This window comes from Papio anubis, chromosome 9 (assembly GCF_008728515.1).
Source record: "Papio anubis isolate 15944 chromosome 9, Panubis1.0, whole genome shotgun sequence".
Lineage (NCBI taxonomy): Eukaryota > Metazoa > Chordata > Mammalia > Primates > Cercopithecidae > Papio > Papio anubis.
The window spans coordinates 1,514,023-1,533,411 of NC_044984.1; the positions used below are offsets into that span (position 1 = coordinate 1,514,023).

General features: G+C 50.5%; 1 protein-coding gene and 1 long non-coding RNA gene across 11 annotated transcripts in view; both read left to right on the plus strand.

Moving 5' to 3' along the window:
* Positions 1-10,746, plus strand: part of ERC1 (ELKS/RAB6-interacting/CAST family member 1) — a 535,673-nt gene extending 524,927 nt beyond the window's left edge. For 9 of the 10 annotated variants that reach the window (XM_009217664.4, XM_017945570.3, XM_017945565.3 and 6 more), the window contains one exon: positions 4,960-10,746. In XM_009217664.4, coding sequence (XP_009215928.2) covers positions 4,960-5,097 — 138 coding nt within the window. In that variant the 3' untranslated portion in view covers positions 5,098-10,746. The remainder of the gene's footprint in view (positions 1-4,959) is intronic. The other variant, XM_009217667.4, reaches the window with a different exon arrangement.
* Positions 10,747-12,221: 1,475 nt separating this feature from the next.
* LOC103888459 lies at positions 12,222-18,702 on the plus strand. Its single transcript, XR_652969.3, has 3 exons — positions 12,222-12,646; positions 14,964-15,155; positions 17,405-18,702. It is a non-coding gene; the product is annotated as an uncharacterized LOC103888459 (long non-coding RNA).
* Positions 18,703-19,389: the final 687 nt, after the last annotated feature.

Below are 19,389 nucleotides of genomic sequence, written 5' to 3' on the forward strand. Positions count from 1 at the left end.
GGTGAGAACTACAGGCACGCACAACCACACCTGACCAATTTTTTCATTTTAATTTTTTGTAGAGGTGGGATCTCTCTATGTTGCCCAGGCTGGTCTTGATCTCCTGGGCTCAAGTGATCTGCCTGCCCCAGCCTCCCAAAGTGCTGGGATTACAGGTGTGAGTCCCCACATCTGGTCAATATTTCTTTTTTTTTTTTTTTTTGAGACAGAATCTCACTTTGTCACCCAGGCTGGAGCGCAGTGGTGTGATCTTGGCCCACTGCAACCTCCACCTCTTGGATTCAAGCAATTCTTTTGCCTCTGCCACCCAAGTAGCTTGGATTATAGGCACCCGCCACCACGCCCAGCTAATTTTTGTATTTTTAGTAGAGATAGAGTTTCACCGTATTGGCCAGGCTGGTCTTAAACTCCTGACCTCGTGATCTGCCCACTTTGGCCTCCTAAAGTGCTGGGATTACAGGCGTGAGCCACTGCGTCTGGCCATATCTAATTATTAATGAAGTTGGGTATTATTTTTGTGCTTGTTAGCCATTTGTATTTCTTCTGTGAGTTTTTTATTCATATTATCTTCCTGTTTTTCTATTAGGTTATAGGTTTTTAGGCTTATGGTACCACTTCATAATACATTGATGTCAATCCTTTGTCTTTTTGTTTTGTATTTATTACATTTTTCAAGCCATCATTTGTACTTTAATTAAATTTATAGCTCTTCTGTCCCCATAGACATTTTAAATTTCTAAATAGTCCAACTTGCCCTTTTATTCCTTTATGACTTCCGAATTTAAAAGCACTTACCCTCCTCCCCAAAATAAAGCTAAAAATACTTTTCTGTCTCCCATCCCAAGATTATAAAAAATATGCTCTTAAGTTTACTTTCAGTATTTTCACAGCATAGGTTTTAAATATGCATCTTTAACCAGTTTGGAATTTGTGTTGCTGTATGGTGCGAGCCAGAATACAACCATAAGTGAGCCCAGTTGACCCAGTTCATTGACTTCATATGCTCCTGGTCATGTCCTAAATCCCACTCATTTGATGGTATCAACCCAATACTCTTCTAATTATTACACTTTTATAGCATGTTTTATTTGGTAAAGCAAGTCTTAATATCACTCTTCTTTCTTTAAAGTATTGTCTTGACTCTTCTCTATATTTATACTTCAGGATAAATGTTAGAATCCATTATCAAATTCCAAAAAGAACCTTTAGGATTTGTTTGGAAATGTATCATACACACAAATACAGACATAAATAAAGCCTCAAATAAGGCATGATAAAATATATAGCAGTGGTTATCTCTAAATGATGGTAATATTCTGGGTGATTTTTTTCTTGTTTTTTTTCTTTATTTTCCAAAGTTTTTACAGTATTTGTGAAGCACTTTTTACTTTATTTTATTTTATTTTATTTTTGAGATAGAGTCTCGCTCTGTCGCCCAGACTGGAATACAGTGGCGTGATCTCAGCTCGCTGCAACCTCTGCTTCCTGGGTTCAAGCGATTCTCCTGCCTCAGCCTCCCGAGTAGCTGGGACTACAGGTGCCCGCCACCACGCCCGGCTAATTTTTGTATTTTTAGTAGAGACGGGGTTTCACCATGTTGGCCAGGCTGGTCTCGAACTCCTGACCTCAAGTGATCCGCCCGCCTCGGCCTCCCAAAGTGCTGGGATTACAGGCGTGAGCCACCACGCCCGGCCGGAATAAAGACTATTTCATGGGAAATAAATAAGTGACTTGTAGAGAGTGAAGAAGAGATACCTGGCTCAGAATATAAACTAGAATTGTCTGGAATATTCCTGGGAAGGATCAAGCTGGAATCGAGCTACTGAAGCAACACCACCCCACAGCCTCTTCTGTAGCTTGGTTGAGGTCAGTTCTGCTGAGACTTTAAAGTTTGTGGCCTTTTCACTTCGCAGCATTTCTGGGGCGTTTTCTCTGCAGCTGTATCTACAAGGTACCCACAGCCTCCCAGCTCTCCCTGTTCTTCCTACTCCTGTGGCACAGCCAGAGCTCGAGATACATCGAGGCAGTGTCGTCTAAATCTGGCCCCTCAGTGTCCTGGTCTGTTAGTCACCGTTTAGCAGAAAAAAGATTGCTAGGTCTATTCTTAACTCTGATGTATTTAAGAAGCACTGTGCTAATTCTTGACTCAGAGCATCTAGATTCTTTTTTTCTTTTCTTTTCTTTTCTTTTCTTGCCCTGTCTTATGGTGCCAAGCATCTAGTTTTGTTTTGGTTTTTTTTTTTTTGGCTGTTTTAAGATGGAATCTCAGCTGGGTGTGGTGGCTCCACACCTGTAATCGCAACATTTTGGGAGGCCAAGGCAGGAGGGTCACTTGAGGCCAGGGGTTCAAGACCAGCCTGGGCAACATAGTTAGCCCCCACCTCTAAAAAAAAAAAGAAAAGAAAAGAAATACAAAAATTAGCCAGGCGTGGTGGTACACATCTGTAATGCCAGCTACTTAAGAGGCTGCAGCAGGAGGATCACAGGAGCTCAGGAGGTCAAGGCCACAGCGAGCCTAATCAAACCATTGCACTCCAGCCTGGACAACCGAGGGAGACCCTGTCTCAAATTAATAGAGAGAGAGAAGAAGGGAGAGAGGGAAGGAGGGAGGAAGGGAGGAAGGAAGGAAAGAAGGAAAGAAAAAGAAAGAAAAGAAAGGAAAGGAAAGAGAGAAAGAGGCTCACGCCTATAATCCCAGCACTTTGGGAGGCCGAGGCAGGCGGATCACGAGGTCAAGAGATGGAGACCATCCTGGCTAACAGTGAAACCCCATCTCTACTAAAAATACAAAAAATTAGCCGGGCATGGTGGCAGGTGCCTGTAGTCCCAGCTACTCAGGAGGCTGAGGCAGGAGAATGGCGTGAACTCAGGAGGTGGAGGTTGCAGTGAGCCGAGATTGCGCCACTGCACTCCAGCCTAGGCGACAGAGCGAGACTCTGTCTCAAAAAAGAAAAAAAAAAAAGAAAAGAGAGAGAAAGAAAAGAAAGATAGATGGGGTCTCACTATGTTGCCCAGGCTGGACTCAAACTCCTGGGCTCAAACGATTCCCACACCTTCAGCCTCCAAAGTAGCTGGGATTACAGGCATGCACCGCTGTATCTAGCTCCCTTTTTGCTTTTTAATCTATATGCTCTTGCTGGGTGATCTTATCCATTTAATAACAGAACACCTAATATTTGTCAGGCATTTTCTATTTGTTAGGCATTACACTGCACTTTATATGACTATCTCATTAAATCCTTAAAACAGCCGTATAAGGTAGGGCACCGGAGCTCACTTCTGTAATCTCAGCACTTTGGGAGGCTGAGGCAGAGGCAGGAGGATTACTTGAGCCCAGGCATTCAAGACAAGCGTAGGCAACATAGACTCCCATCTCTCCAAAAAATTAAACTTGAAGACATTGGCCTGACATGGTTATTATTGCCTCATTTTACAGATGAGGAAACTGAGACTCAGAGAAGTCAAGATCAGGTAACTCATTGGCAGAACCGGCCTTGAAACCCAGGCAGCCTAACTCCAGAGCCTGTGTTCTTAACTACACTTTACACGCCATTTTTAATTTTCCTCCTTTCTTTCCTAAAACCTGCTCTGCCTCCTACATTTTCAGTCTTGTTTGTCCAATATCCCCAGATAGAACTGTCAGAAATGATTCTCCAGTTCCCCCTCAGTTAACACCTCCTCCTTTTAGTCCTGCCTTTGAAGATGCTCAGACCTGTGTGTTCCTCTCCACGTCCCCGACCCTCCCTTGCATCAGCCCCGCCTAACCCCAACCTGGGCTGGGCGCAGGAGCTGCCCTTGGTGGGCTCTTCCTTCTGCTCAATCTAAGAAAGTGAAGATGCTCATGTCACTGTACCATTTAAAAGTTCATGGACTTCCTTTTTTGTGGTTTTGGTTTTGGTCTGGTTTTTAAGCAGATCACACTGGAACTCCCTCACTCCACATGCTCAGTCCGGCCTCGCCTGTGTTTTCAGCTCCGTTTCCTGTCATTCTCCACCCACTCCCTGTGCCTTACATTCCTGCCATCCTGAGGCTTCCCTTTTCGCAAGATCTGGGCCAGGCCTGTCCTAGCTCCACGCATCAGCCTTTGTTCTTTTGCTCTAAGCCTCCTCTGTCTTTGATCTCCCAGACAGACTCTAGTCAGCTCTCAAGATCCAGACCCCATGCCTCTTTCGTAGCGTTTCCTCAGATTCCTCCGGGGTGAGGCAGTCACTCTTCGGGCTGCCACAGCACATGCTCAGGCCTCAGCTGTGGCCTCACTCTGCTGGGTGGTCGTTTATCTGTTTACGTGCTTGTCTCCATTAACCTAAATGGGTCTTTAGGACAAGGACCAAATCCCTTCAGCTTTCAGCACCGAGCACAGAGTAGCGCTCAATAAATGTTGGTTAAAACGCTTGAAGGAATGGGAAAGAGGCTGTTAAAAACAACAGGAAGTTAGAAATATACTTACTTCTAAGCAAAGGGATTATCTTGTGTTTCTCGGAGTAATCTCTTCAGCTAAATCAGCAGGCCTCAGGTTGGGCAGGCTAATGTACCGAATGAAAGTGACACACGGCAAATGGAGAAGTCCTTTAAATTATAAGTTCCCTTAGGGCAAAGGTCACTCCACAAGGTTGAGATCCTATCTGAGATCACCATGCCCCTCTCTCCCACTCTCACGCAGGTTCGTGAGCCTGTGGCTTCGTGGAGAAAACATTCTGTTTAGAGTGAGAGGCCAGGGCTGAAGCCACAGCTCTGCAAAAATAATCATCAGCTTTGGGCCTAGAACCAGTGACTTTTTGGGCCTCACTTTCATGAAGACACATTTGATACTTACTTTTACACTTTTCTGATGGTTAATTTTGAGGCAGAGAGACTTCACATAGAAAGTGCCTTTCTTGTCATGTATTGATGAAAAATAATTCTTAGCTCAGTGCACATGAGATTGTTGTATCTGAAATCCATCTCTCCTTTCCCTTTCAGCTTCAGGATGAGTTAGAGAAAGGTGAACGGGACAATGCAGAACTGCAGGAGTTTGCCAACGCCATTCTTCAGCAGATAGCAGACCACTGTCCCGACATCCTAGAGCAAGTGGTCAACGCCCTGGAAGAGTCCTCTTGACCCTGCTTTGTGGGGAAGCCTGAGGTAGTCAACCCAGGAGCCAAGAAAGGAGAACTACAAGGAACAGGCGCCCAGAACCTTCTTGGCACCCAACACTACAAACTTCCTCCCATCTTGCTCACCTGAAGAAGCGTGATTCCAGCACCGTTTCTACATCTGCCGTCTTTCTCTGCCTTCCTGCTTTGGATGTGGTCTCTACACTAACCTTCTTGATGTCCAGGGTAGATAAAAGGTCGAATCTCTCTGAAGAACTGCAACCTGGTCGTCAACAGTGACTGTGGAAGCTGGTGGCTCGGCCCTGACAGAGGGCCGTGGAGCAGAGGAGCCTCTCATCTCCTGTCCTCTGACATGAGAATGAAACCAGGAATGTACTTGGAGTTCAGCGGGCTGAGAGGATGCCTCCGGTGGACCAGAGAGCTGAGTGTTCTAATGTCACAATAGGTGCTTTCTCCTAAAAGGGTAAAAAACAATCTCAAAAAGATGAGAAAAAGAAAAGGGGGAAGGGAAGAGAAAATCGACTCTTCTTTTCACTGTCTCTTCTGCTTACTTTCCACATGAGATGCTTTATACCGGGGAGCTGTGAGCAGGCCTCACAATGGCTTGGGAGCACTCGTCCCCCAGGGTGTGAGTCTTCACCCAGCCCTGACTGTCTGTCCCAGCCTTCATTACTCTGGTCCTCAGCCAGTTTACAAGAAGATGGTGTGAGGTGTTCTCCACCAGTCTCTCCTGTTTGAGACTGTTGACCATATCATACAATTAGATCAAATGTCTCTAACTGAAGGAGAACATATGAGGTTGAAAGAGCACCATCCAGGGCAACATAGCGAGACCCTGTCTCTACAAAAAATTAAAAAGAGAACATACAAAGTTGACATACGAGGCCCTTTTGTCCCCACCTGCAGCTTTGCCCCAGTAGCAGATGCCCGTGCCTCGGGGTTGGGCTGCTTTCCCCTGAACACCTCCAGGAGGCTGCCTGCCTTCCCAGCACCCGTGTCCCGAGCTCCTGCAGCCCAGTGGCTGCTGAGGTTTTGATCCCTCACTCACCCTGCTAGCTTTGCCCTAGACTCATCCTCTCAGAACCTCAGCCTCATGCATTGCCTGGAACCTTCTTCTGGCATAAATGAAGGTTTCTTGTCCTATACACATTCCTTCCTCGATTATTTCATTCAGAGAATATTTATGAAATGCCTACTGTGTGCAAGTCATCCATCCTTGAAAAGGCCACTTCTCAGTAAGGGAGAGGTGCAGTGGATTCTGTGAGACATACCAGCTGAAGTCGAAGCAGTAAATAGCGTGTCCTTCCCCTCCCCGATCTTAAGGTATGTTTTCTAGAAAAGTTCCCTAATGGAATTCGTGAGTTTGGGGGGCTCAGTCACCCACTTGCCTGTGGGATTCCATTTGATGATTCTGGATTTTTGCTGTTTGTTGTTGCCCTTAGAAGGCTCTGAGTATCTACTTGTGGGTGGCCATTTGCTGACATCTGCATGTACCTTGTGGAATTCAGCCAGCCTCATGTTGCAAATCAGAGAGCTGACCCCAAGACTGCAAATCCAGTTGGCGGTATTGGCATTGTTAAGGACATTTTCCCAAGCGTAGACAACAGAGTTGTAAATAATTGGGCATGAAGAAGTAAACCACTTAACCCAAATCTAGTTCTTTGACCATCTCTACCACCAGAGCCCAGCAGAGACTCACATCTCCTGATAAGAGTTGCTGGACTCACTGTTTTTGTTTTGCGTTTTCTCCTCTCCTTCCCCACTTACTCCGAGAATTTAAAGTCTGTAGAGTCAGCATAGCCCCATCAGTCCAGGAACTTCCCACCACCAGCCCCTGACTGTCCCGTTAACTGATATGGTCAGATCTCCAGCTCCCCTTATTCCCTGCTGTAAAACAGTCCCTCCCCCTGTGAGAGGAAACTGTGGAGTGTTTCTTATCAAAGGTCTAAATGGACTCTGCTCATAAACCTCTTACTGAGATGCTTCCTGATCGCCAGGCTGGCCAGAGAGGCTGCAGGGGTTAGATAGTAAGTGGTGGTCCTTTGTGGTCAGTTCCTCAGTTCTGTTTATTGCAGTGCCCATAAACCATGTAGCAAGCTCCCAGTACTGAGAGCCAGGAGTATTAGAATCTCACTTTATCCACCATAATGTAAAGACCTGGGGTATGATCACAGCCTTCACAGGGCCACAGTGGAACCAAGAAAGCAGGCGAGGCCATGCCTACACAAGTGGCCTGGCACTGGCACTGGCCAGCTGCTCTCTCACTGGTCTATCCAGGAAGGCATCAAGCAGGTGCCCCAGATCCACCCACGTGGCCTTTCTCATCAGGTGCAGCACCTGCCACTCTCAGCCACTGGGTGTGTGACGCTCCTCTTCATCTCAATGTTCTCCATCACTTCCCCTCCGGAACAACTGATGGAAGGAGGCCCTCTGTGACAGTGCTTCTGAGAAGAAAAATTTCTGGGACAGATATCATCTGTCTGGTCTCTATGAACAGCAAGGAATCTTGACCCTTCTTGGGCACTGTTCTGGCATCTCAGATGATGTGGAGACTGGCTAACAGTTCAGTAATAAACATGGCCTGCCTTTGTGCTGTAGGGCAGAGTGGATGCAGCTTGTAGCATTCAGAGTATCTCATTGAGTCCAAATCATTGAACCAACACTTAACCAAATGTCCCACTCCCATCACACTAGGACTTGTCATTCCATGCCCCTCTCCTAGTAGTCATGGTTTCATATGGCCATGCAACTGCTACTGAAGTTATATAGCCTTGAAAACTCAATGCAGGTTGCCCTTAATTTTCCCCAAGCCCCTCCATCGGCAAATCTAGTTGCCCTTTAGCACCTAAAGATCTGCACCTCACATCAATGTCACCATAAAGAGGGCAAGAGGAAGAGCGGGTGTGATCCCAACAGGGTTTTGTAACTGAAGAAGTACAGTATGAGTGTCTCATGTCTTCATATACCTCTAACCCCCGGTACTCATTGAATCATTGATGAGGTATCTCAGTTGAGATTTGCAAGGACTTTGATGCCATTTGAAATGGAAAAAATTTTGAACAGGCTTTAACATATTTAAGAAATATGGATGGGGCCGGCCACGGTGGCTCATACCTGTAATCCCAGCACTTTGGGAGGCTGAGGCAGGTGGATCACCTGAGATCAGGAGTTCGAGACCAGCCTGGCCAGGATGGCAAAAACCCCGACTCTACTAAAAATACAAAATTAGCCAGGCGTGATGGCACACGCCTGTAATCCCAGCTACTCGGGAGGCAGGAGAATCGCTTGAGCCTGGGAGGCAGAGGCTGCGGTGAGCCAAGATCGCATCACTGCACCCCAGTCTGGGTGACAGAGACTCCGTTTAAAAAATATATATATATATATATATGGATGGGAATCACCAAATTCATCTCAGCTCTAACCTTTTAACCTTTGTCCTTGCACTTTATAATCTAAAGAAGATCTACCTGTGGCTCTCGGACTTCCTCATACTTGGGTTTTAGAAATAACTTGTAAAGCAGACTGGACCCAAGGCCGCCTTCAGTGTTGAGAGGGGCATGTGACTTGCCACTTTCTGTCAATTGAAGTCTGGTTGTCCATGAGGAACTTGCGGACTCACCCACCCCCAGAGTGAGAAGAGGAAGGCGACGTCATCACAGACACGGTCTTAGCCACCTGCTGAACTAATCCCTCCCCTATGAGGGTCAGGGTTGTGAGGAAACCGTCATGTATCACCCAAAATATAAATGTTTCTGAGCTGCCCATCCACTGGCATTTGGATTTGCCGCCAGAGTCCTGTTCCTCCTAGGACCATACCGCCCTCCTGTTGACCGTGTTACTTGAGTGTCGGCCTGGTGGCTACCCTCAGAGTCTTTGAGGAAAGAGCCAAGCAAGGAAGACCTCGCTGCGTGGAGTGTGACACCACGTGGCATTTCTCAAGCCCAGCGGACCCCGTGTCAGCAAATACCAGTAATTGAACATCTGTACCCAGCCTCATCTTCACCTGCCTGGGTTCGGAACTGAGGAGGAAGGATGAGAAGAGACCGCAGTGCCACAGACGCCCTCCGCAGAGCAAGGCCGCCCATCCATCACTGCCAGCCCTGGGCTTCTCAGGAGGGGACGTGAACCACTCAAAGGAATGTCTTAAAGAGAATCTGGAGTTTCCCCCATGCGAATTAGGGAATAATTAGGCAAGAAAAGACATACATTACAGGGAAATCCTTCTGAACAAAATGGCTGTCTTTACCTACTCTTTTTAAGCAAAAACTGTCTCCAGACTTTTTAGTGTCAAAACTGTAACCACCTGTCTCCTGATTTTTCCCAATGTGTTTGGCAAGTGCTGTGACCCTGTTGTAGGCACTTCTCCTGACTCGGGGGGGGAAGTGGTTTTAGGGATTGATTCGGGGGAGCGGGTTTTTGTCCCATCCCACCTCCCCTCCTCTTTCTCTGCTTGTCGATATCGTCTGTGTGATTCAGAGAATTGGGGCAGTTACATTGTGTCTGTTGAGATTATTAAAAGATTAAAACGTAGTTGTAGAATGAAAAAGAGCTGTGTTTTAAACATGCAAACCAATATCTTGTTAATAAAGGAATTCAAGCTACAGGGCAGCCACGCTCCCCCCTCCCAAGCTGGCATAGGTGGCCCCGGGCTGGCAGCTTAGGAAGCGTGGAGCACACTTAGGGTAGTGCCCGCCTGGGTGAGAGACACCTGCCGAGCAAAAGGAACGAGAATCTAGGGCTCAGAGCTGCGCAGTTGTGCCAAGATTTTCCTATACATGCTCAGGACCTCTGGGTAAAGGTTTCACAGTTTGTGACCCCATAACCACCCTCACCCCACGTGGGTCCTAGCTCAGTGTGCCTAATACTGCATGGTGACCTGGGCTTGACCCTGCAGCCCTGCCCGGCAGGCCACAGGACCTCTCCTGCCCAATGGTGCTATCTCATCCAGTGACCGCCCAGCACGGGTGAGCACTGGCCAGCCTGGAGCTTGCAGTCCAGGTGGAACAGACCGTATTCCATGTCAGTTCCTTCTGGCTTCGGGCCCTCAATTCTTTCCCTTTGAGCTTTTATAGACCCCAGATCTCCTAGGCCCAGGCTGTCTCTCTTGGCCCCAGAGAAGCCACTGTCAAGAAAGGAAGTGAACCCTACTGAAGCCAGAGAATCCACCCCGGCCAAAGCAAGCCCTCTGGGTCCAGCCCCTCTTTCCACACCATGCCAGTATTGCATCCATCTACTGCAGCTACACATCCTGAGGGCAGCACCACCCACTCTGGCCTGCTGGCCCATGGCAGGACTAGCCCGGGCACCTTCCGGGCACTGCAGGATGTCCAGTGGGGCCTGTGACTTGCTCCCTGTGGCATCGGAAGGAAGTGTTGCACTTTACTGGAGGAGCACCTGCCCCCTTGTAGCTTGAGTTCCTTTTGGTAACAGTAGCAGCCTCCATGGTGGTGTCTGTGATGCAAACGCACCCGCTGCCTTCAACTGTATGTGTGTGTTCCTGCTGGAGTTGTGTTACTGACAGGATAATGACATTACAAAGAAATTGTGTTATATTCAACTTTGCCTTGATAATTATTGTAAACACTTTGTTCATTTTTTCTTTTTTATTCACAAACTAAATCCACCAGGAAATTATAAAGTTATTTAAAAACTGTGCTGTGTCCTCCTTTGAGTCTCACCCAGTTGCTCGCCTAAGCAAGATGTGTCCTCACATGCTAGAAAAGATGGACAAGGCCCACAGTCCCCAAGAGGCCAACTCCAGTGGCAGGCAGCCCGAGGGCCAGGGTCCCAGGATTGACCGTGGGTGTGGGCGTCTCCACACAGCCCTGACGGGCATGGTGCCCGCATCCCCCAGCCTGCTGTTACCTCGGAAGAGTGAGCCTCCTTTCCCTTCCCGCCTGATCTCCGGGTTTGCAGCTCTCAAAGTCAATTCCCAGTTCCCTTTTTCCTTCTTTCCACCCTCAGCCCTGGGCCAGGTTATCCGTGTCAGATCTCACCGTTGCAGAGCTTGGAGTAGGTGCCCAGCACTGAGGGATGGTGTTGCTCTCGTGCCAAGATAGAAGAGCCGTAAGGGCAGGCCATCGAGGGAGGGCTTTGCCCAGAACTGGGACTCAGGCTTCCGTGGGGCGTGCTCTGATGCACTGACTCTGAGGCGGGCAGGCTGTGTCAACCGCAAGTGTGAGTTCCAAGAGTGAAAGGAGCCGAGAAGCCCTGCGCTTGGACACGGCTGTCATTTCCAGCTTTGGTATTTGTCTTGGGCCTTAGGCTCAGTAAGAAATTATTCTGGGAGGTTTCTTTTATGAGAATTACTTTTCTGCTTAGCCACACTTCTGTGTCTACCTGAGAAAGGAATCAAGTCAGCTTCCTGCATTCCTTCCCTCGCCCGTGTAAATTCTGTCACACACTGGGTGTTGGCTCTTGGGAATTGTAGCAAGAGAGTCCAAACTCGTTCTTCCTGGTCAGCCCTCCCAGTGCCCAGGTGTCCCCCTGGCCTCCCTCTCTGCAGCCAGAGCAGCTGTTAGGAAGCTCTGCCAGGGGAGGAGTGCGTGGGAGATGGCGCTGTGGACAGGGCCGCAGGGCTGAGGTTGCTTGTACTTTCATCATATGAAGCAGGAACCGTTTCACTAGCAGAGCATGTATTATTCTGCACAATATAAAATCACAACCACAGCAGATGTGTCCACAGAAACCTGTCAGATTACCCTGGTCAGCTGTTTCCAAGGTCTCCCATTCATCTCATTTTTTACTATTTATTCACCCTGCATTCTATCAGCACCCAGTTGCAGGCAAGTGAACACGGACGAAAATCTGTGGAAACTTTTAAGAATTCCATCCATTAATTTTTTTTCCAAATTGAGAAAAGATCACTAGTACTTTATTTTTGAGGCAGAATATCTCAGGCTGGCTCAAAAATGATTAGGAACTAGTTAGGGACTGGGGGCTCTGGCTGAAACCTTTAATCCCAACACTCTGAGAGGCCAAGGTGGGAAGATCACTGGAGGCGAGGAGTTCAAGACCAGCCTGGACAACAGAGTGAGACCTCTCGTTACAAAAAATTAAAAATTTAGCAGGGCATGGTGGCAGCCGCTCTGGAGGCTGAGGCAAGAGGGTGACTTGAGCCCAGGAGATGGAGGGTGCAGTGAGCGTCAGTGATTACACCACTGCACTCCAGCCTAGAGGTGCAGAGAAACCCTGTCTCAAAATAAAAATAACTAGTTAGGCTCTGGGGCTGGGGGAAGCTGGTGTGAGGTTCGTGAGCTTTCCCAGGCATCCTGGAAAGGGCCCAGACTCACAGACTGCAGCCCTGGGCTGCCCCTTGACCTCCCAGCCTCTCCTTCCCCTCTGAAAGAACGCCTCCTTCATCCCTGTCCCCAGCCTAGGTCATAATGAAGGTGCCGTAGGATAATCTTTTTCCTTTTTGAAATTTCCTTTAAGACCACAGAGCATAAATTGCTTTCTTCACATCTGCGATTTGCTCAGACATAATCCAGCGTGTCTGTCGGGGAGGAGCGAGGGTGAGGAGCAGGATGTGGAGACAAAAAGATGGGCCAGAGGTAAGTAATCAGGAAGCTGGGGAACTGGGTGCATGGGGTTTGTAAGTCCATTCTCCTTATTCTTGTGTTTGAATTTTCCTGAATCAGGTAAATATTCACATGCTTCAATTGTACTTGCCCAAACAACACATACAGGCGTCTTCCCCCACAAGATCCAAGCAATCCGCATTCCCACAGGGCCGCCGTAGCGCTCCGTTCAGAATTTGTGTTTCCCTGTGTCCTACACTCCAGGCTACAAATAATAAAAGCTAGTGACATGCGGACCACCTGCCAGCTTCAGTTCTGAGCACTGCACAGGTTTGGTGTCAGTTCACCTTCATAGCAGTCCTACAAGGCGGGTACTGTTACCCCGTTTTACAGGAGAGGCACAAAGTGGACGCAGGACCTTCCCAGCATCACACGGCGTGTTCGTGGTGAGACTGGAATTCACACCCGACTCTGTTTCCAGAGTGTGTGTTCTTCAGCCCACTGCTGTGGCCACCTCCCAGGGGAGGACAGCCTGCTGGGGACAGCTAAGCCCAGTGAAGTGCAGTGGGGCACGAGGCAGGCAGTGCTCGTCACACAAATTCAACAGGTGGATTTTGCCAGAAAAGGGGATGAAGGGAGGCCCAAAAGACAGATGAGCAAGACCAGGGAGGTAGGAAAGTACGAGGAGGGCACTTGGGACAGCAGGTGGACAGAGGACGGAGGAGGGCACTTGGGACAGCAGGTGGACAGAGGACGGAGGAGGGCACTTGGGACAGCAGGTGGACAGGGGACATGCGTTACTGCCTGGCTTCAGAGCGACAAGGCGTGGCCATGGCCACAGGTGCAGCATGAAAGCAGGTCCCCCGTGCCCTAGGAAGGCCAGCTTGGGAGACACGATCTCACAGCCCCGTTGGTCCTGACCCTTCCCCAGCTACCGACGAGGTAAAGCCTCCCCAGGGACTGATATAAAAAAGCGAAGGAAAGAAAACACACGTGGGCACACCCATTCTGGAGCTGCCAGCCTGGGACCTGACGGCGGCTCCCCAGGCCACGTGCAGAGAAGCTACATGAGGGGACTCTGCTTCCCTAAGGGGAGGAGAACGTTCTTACTGATTCATGGAGAGACACATCGGGCTCTGTCACCCCAGCTGGAGTACAGTGGTGCGGTCATAGCTCACTGCAGCCTCGACCTCCTGGGCTCAAGTGATCCTCCTGCCTCAGCCTCCTGAGTAGCTGGGATAACAGGTGTGTACCACCACAACCAGCTAATTTTTTAACTCTTGTAGAGATGAGGTCTCACTATGTCGCCCAGACTGGTCCTGAATCCTGAGCTCAGGCGATCCTCCCGCCCCAGCCCCCCTAAGTGCTAGGATATAGGTGTGAACAAAATGCCAGCTGACATGTGACATTGTTTATTACTGCATCCAGGCAGGTGGGCCCTTTTGAAAGGGCATCACTTAATCTTCAGTTACTCAACATGAGGTATGGATTTTGCCTCCCTTCACCCGCTTCTCTGGCGGGGAATCAAAGATCAGGTTGCCCTGAGTTACACAGCAACTTCACTGGACCTGGGTTCAAAGTGGGTCCATCGCTTCCAAACCTTTCTCTGGACCCAGACTCCCTGACAGCCTCAGAGGGGTTGAGGCATCAGGGCCACACGGTGGCTGGGGGTTTCAGAGGAAAGAGGAAAATAACATGTGTGGCTTGGTCACCGTTGGGGTGGATGTGAGTCACATCAGGATTTCAGGCTCCATTTGGCTCTGGGCACTGGTTATTTCCTGGAAATGAGGCTACAAAGCCCTCTGAATGTTCTCTCCTTCAGGCCCTTGATGGGACAGGAATGAGGTTTGCAGGCTCGGTAATGCCACGCCAGCCCACCTTGTCCACAGGGACCATTCCTTTCCCATGTCGTCTGGGGAAGAAGATCCTCTGCCATAGGCAATGGCTTACAGGGTGGCCTGGGACATCCGCAGCCTTCGGCTGGGTCCAGCCGTGAAGCACTCTTCTTCCCAACTCTCCCTGCTGCTTCCGGCGTGCGACATTCATCTTTCCCTTCCTGAGTTAACGTTCAGTTCTGTCTTGGCCACTTTGGCACCTTCCCATCTCCTCGGTCTCAGTCTCCACAGCACTTGGTCGCCTCAGCCTTGCTCGCACGAGTGAAGAACTTGAGCCACGCTCCTTTGAAGAAGGAGAGTCAGATGTGGGCAAAAAAAAAGAGCATGAAATGTCTGAAAAACTTCCATAACAAAAAGCCATCTCTGGCATCTGCAAGAATTCACACTCGAAAGATGGTTCCTGCTTAGTTCATCTCGGGCTTACACTTTTTTATTACTATGATTTTATTCTTCAGGGCTGTGGGAATCTGCATCTTGACTTGGACCTGCCCTGTGTGCAGGATGTAAAGGGCTGATGTGCCTGGACTCCTGCCTCTGCATTTGTGCAGCGCTCCCGTGCCAGGAACACAACCCAGGAATGAGGACTCCGTGCGACGGTGCCCCAGCGACCACCGTGCCTCCCGCAGAAGCCAGGGCTGGGCCTTGAGGTCAGCGGTAAACCCCAGGACACAGGCAGCGACCCTGGACAAGCAGGGCAGGTCCAGGCGATGGGAGGCGTGCCGCATTTCTCCATCCTGAAGTTCTTCTTGGTTTTTCTCCTAAGTACTGACGTCAGGATGATCCGGCAGCTTGGAGGAGCCATCTGGCCCTTTAAGCAAGAAGCCAGTTGGCCTTTCTCATCCCACTGTCACGCCTGGGCACTCCCATGGGGCCAGCTGCAGGGGATGGGGGGAGGCTGGTTCCAGGGGGACTGACCTGTCTCAGGGGAGGCTGCCTCCGGCTTCACCGCTCCTCCCTGAGCACAGCCTTTATGGGGCCTACAGGGCAGTGGGGGACAGGACGCTTGTCCTGCAGAATGGCAAAGAACCGGCTCTCCATTTCAGGGCAAAGCGGGGCCCGGATTGTGGGAACCGTGGCCTCGAACATGAAGGCAGGTGGGCAAGGGGACTAGGGGACCGCGTGAGGCCCGACGTGCACACAGCAGGGCCCAGCACCCATGGTTTCATTCCGTCGGCCTTGGCCAGCTGGCTCCTGCTTGGGAACTTGCTGGGCGGTGTCTGCGGGAAGTCGGTGGCATCATCCTCAGGGGCTGTGAGGAAACCCTCCTATCATTTGTCCTAAAGCCTAGAATCTTGAGAACAGGACCATCACCCTTATAGAGGTCATGCCGCTCTGACCAGACCCTATTCCAAGGGCCATTTCCTGCGTCTAAAATCCTCCATGGGTGTAGAAACCAGCTAGAGACAGGGGCACTGAGGCCTGCAGTGGGAGCTCTCCTGGAGACGTGAGGGCATTGCTGGCCTCTTCACGCTCCCAAGACCCCCTCCAGCCCTCACAGAGGCCTCTGGGCCTGCCTTCCTGAAAGGGCCACTCCGGGCAGGGCTGTGGTGCCCATCCCCAAGAAGTCAGATGCCAACCATCAGATTGTTTCTGCTTGAGGAGGGAAAAAAAGCCCAGATGCCAATCCACCAGCCTCATCATCTGGGGCCGCATCATCCTCCTGCAGGGATGGTCTCTTTTTTCTTTTTCTTTATTTATTTTTTTATTATTTTTTTATTTTTTTGCTAGAGTGCAGTGACACAATCTCAGCTCACTGCAACCTCTGCCTTCCGGATTCAAGCTTTTCTCCTGCCTCAGCCTCCCGAGTAGATGGGATTACAGGTGCCTGCCATCACGCCCGGCTAATTTTTTGTATTCTTAGTAGAGACGGGGTTTCACCATGTTGGTCAGGCTGATGTCGAGCTCCTGACCTCAGGTGATCCACATGCCTCGGCCTTCCAAAGCGCTGGGATTACAGGCCTGAGCAACCACGCCCGGCCAGGATGGTCTCTTGAATGAGAACTTTTTCTCCCTGCCTGTTAGTCACTGTGACAAAGGGGACCCAGGGAGACTGGAGCCCAACACTGGATTCTTTGTCAGGATGTCACGTCATGGGGTTCAGGCTGCAGCATGCAAGCCATCGCTGGCTCCAATATCCCTGAACTCTCCTACACGGACTAAACGTCACAAAAGGCCCTTGAAGAGTCCCCAGGCAGCCTCCACAGCGAGATAGCATTTTGATCTCCATTGCCTCCCACCCAAAACAGGCAGCCTGCTTTCCTTCTCCTGTCCCCTCATTGACTGCAAGCCCCTTGAGGGCAGGGCATGTGTCTGTTCTTGCTTTTGGGTCCCCTGCACACCCAGTCGAGCGTGTCCGTACACATGTTGACCTTGCCAAGTGATCAGCACTGATTTGAGGACTTGCAGGGCTCCCAGGGCTTTGTATTCCAGGACCTTCTTTTCCGCAGCTGGCACAGTTCCAGCCCATGTCATTGGAAATGTGTCGGGCCTTGAAATATTAGCATGGACATCTGTTATGACTCCAGCTTCCTCTGTGGGCGGGACAGGTCAGAGCAAGCCTACGCTGTGGCTACCTGATGTCAAGGGGAATCCCATTTGCTGCCTCTGAGAAATTCCTTGTTTCCAGGCCAGGGTCCAGGACAGCAGGGTCTGCTGCAGCCTTAGCTGCCTTGGTGCTGGGCCTGACTGCATCTCCAGTGCAAGCAGTTGGCAGGGAAGCAGCTGGGGCTTGACCCCAGAGCCTCAGGAACCTGTGTGAGGATCCGACCGCAGCCTCCTCTCCTCTCCTCACTCCCCTACTCTGCAATCTCCACACAGGTCCTCTGGTGCTCTTCAAACTTGTATTTCCTCCCAGGGGCACACAAGAGGCCTGATAAGTCTCCTTCTTTACTTCCAGGGAAACAGTACCGACTTCGGTGAGGAGGCAAACGCTCCGAATCTACTGCAGGTGTTAGTTCTGCAGAGGAGTCTTTCTGCTTAAGGGCTCATTTGATGTTCTGGAAACTTGCCAGGTACTGAAATACAGCCAGTCTTCCCAAAGATTCCTCCTGTCCTCTGAGTGCATGTGTGTGTGTGCGCACGCGTGCGTGTGTGTGTGTACAGCCACACAACCCGACTCTGTGTTAACGCACACACAGGCCCTGGCCAAATGTGAGGGTCTCCATGTTACGAAGGAAATGAGTCAACAACTTCAGCATTTTTGTTTCCCTCTGAGGCTTGCAAAGAAGGTGTTAAGAGCACAAGATTTAAATCATAAACTTTATTAAAAGCCAAACAGCCCAATGTGCGATTCTTGCCAGCTTGGACAGAGTCTTTGGGGTAATGCTACACTGAGCTAATCCAGAAGGAATCGAGTGGAGGAAGACGGCAGGGTGGGGGTGAGCCCACCGTCCAGCCAGGACAGGCAGAGTGAGGCACAGCCCCGACACAGCCACTCACCCGGTGGCCAGAGCAGGGTGGCGCAGGAGCCTGGCAAGAACAGTTTAGACTGTTCTTGCTTCTACTGTCCTCATATTGTTTCCTTAGCAAATGGAGCCTCCCTCATGCCTAAAGAGCCCAGAGCAAGGCAGGGGAGGGAGGGCCAACTCCTGCAAGACTGAGAACTGGCCAGAATTGCCCATTTGCTAGACTAGCAGAGAGCGAAGTCCCAGTGGGTCCTCCCTGACAAAGAGCACCCATTCCTTACCCCCCAACCCAGAGGCACCCTTTCTCCTCCAAACATAAGATGCTGCTCCAGCAGGGGCAGGGACGGTGTCAGCCTCCCACAAGACACACACGGGATAGTCCTGCTTGTAAGGGCGCCACACCCAGGGCAGGAATCAGAATGAAGACACGACTGCGCAGTGAGCACGGGCCTCCAGACAGGACCCGGCGTGCCGGACCCAGCGTGGCAGACCCGCCAGAGAAGCTTTCACAGTGCAAAGAGCCGGCTCCACCTCCACCCAGACTGGGCTCCTCGACTCCCCACAAGTGCCCTGCCACCTCAGGCACCTCCCCCCACACCCACTCAGCGTCACCCCCTCCCCCGGCGGTTCAACTCCGGAAGGCTTGAATTGATGACGACATTTCTGCACCATGGGGGGCTCTTGAAATTCTGCATCACTGAACTTGCATCTCATCCCCACCATCCGACATAAGCTTGCAAGGACAGGACCTTGTGGCACCTGGGACAGGGACCGCCCCATCCTACCTGTGACAAAGCCGTTCCTCCGTGGAGCTGGCATCTCTGATTTCCTTGGCCTGAGGGAGGCAGTGAAGATGAAGGAAGGAGGGAGGGTGCCTTGGTGGTGGGCACAGCTCTGTGTTGGTCGTTCTCTGGCCACTGAGACTTCAGTGGCCAAATGGCTTCAGGAGACCCACTGGTCTCTCCTGTTGTAACAAAAGTATTGGTACTAGCATTAGGTGTTAAAATTTATCAGCACAGCTTGGAACTGGCCACAGAATTCTTCTGAATCTCCCCAGGATAACCTCGATAACCTCATGAGAGCATGGATGCTTCGCCCAGAATCTTTGCAACCTAGGAAGGTCTGTGGCATGCAGCGGGCCCTGAGAGACTTCACCTAAAACTTTAGGTTCATTCCCCACCCGCGTGTGTATGTAGGTGTCTCTGTGGACAGTGATTAAATAGTCTTGACTGGATATCAGGGTCTGCAAAACTGGGCGTATGTTCAGCGAACTACCTCTTCCTGAGTTCCTCCTAATTCCTGTCCCTTAACAGCAAGAGACGCGAGGCAGCTCACACAGGCTGGAGGGGCTGCTCGCACTCGCGTTTGGCCGCTGGCAGAATACGCCGCTTCTAGAGGCGGCAGCAGGGAAAGAAACGCTCCCCCTGCCCTCCCTCGGCGCCCTGGCCCCTCACCCGCCCCGCCTCACCTCACCCGC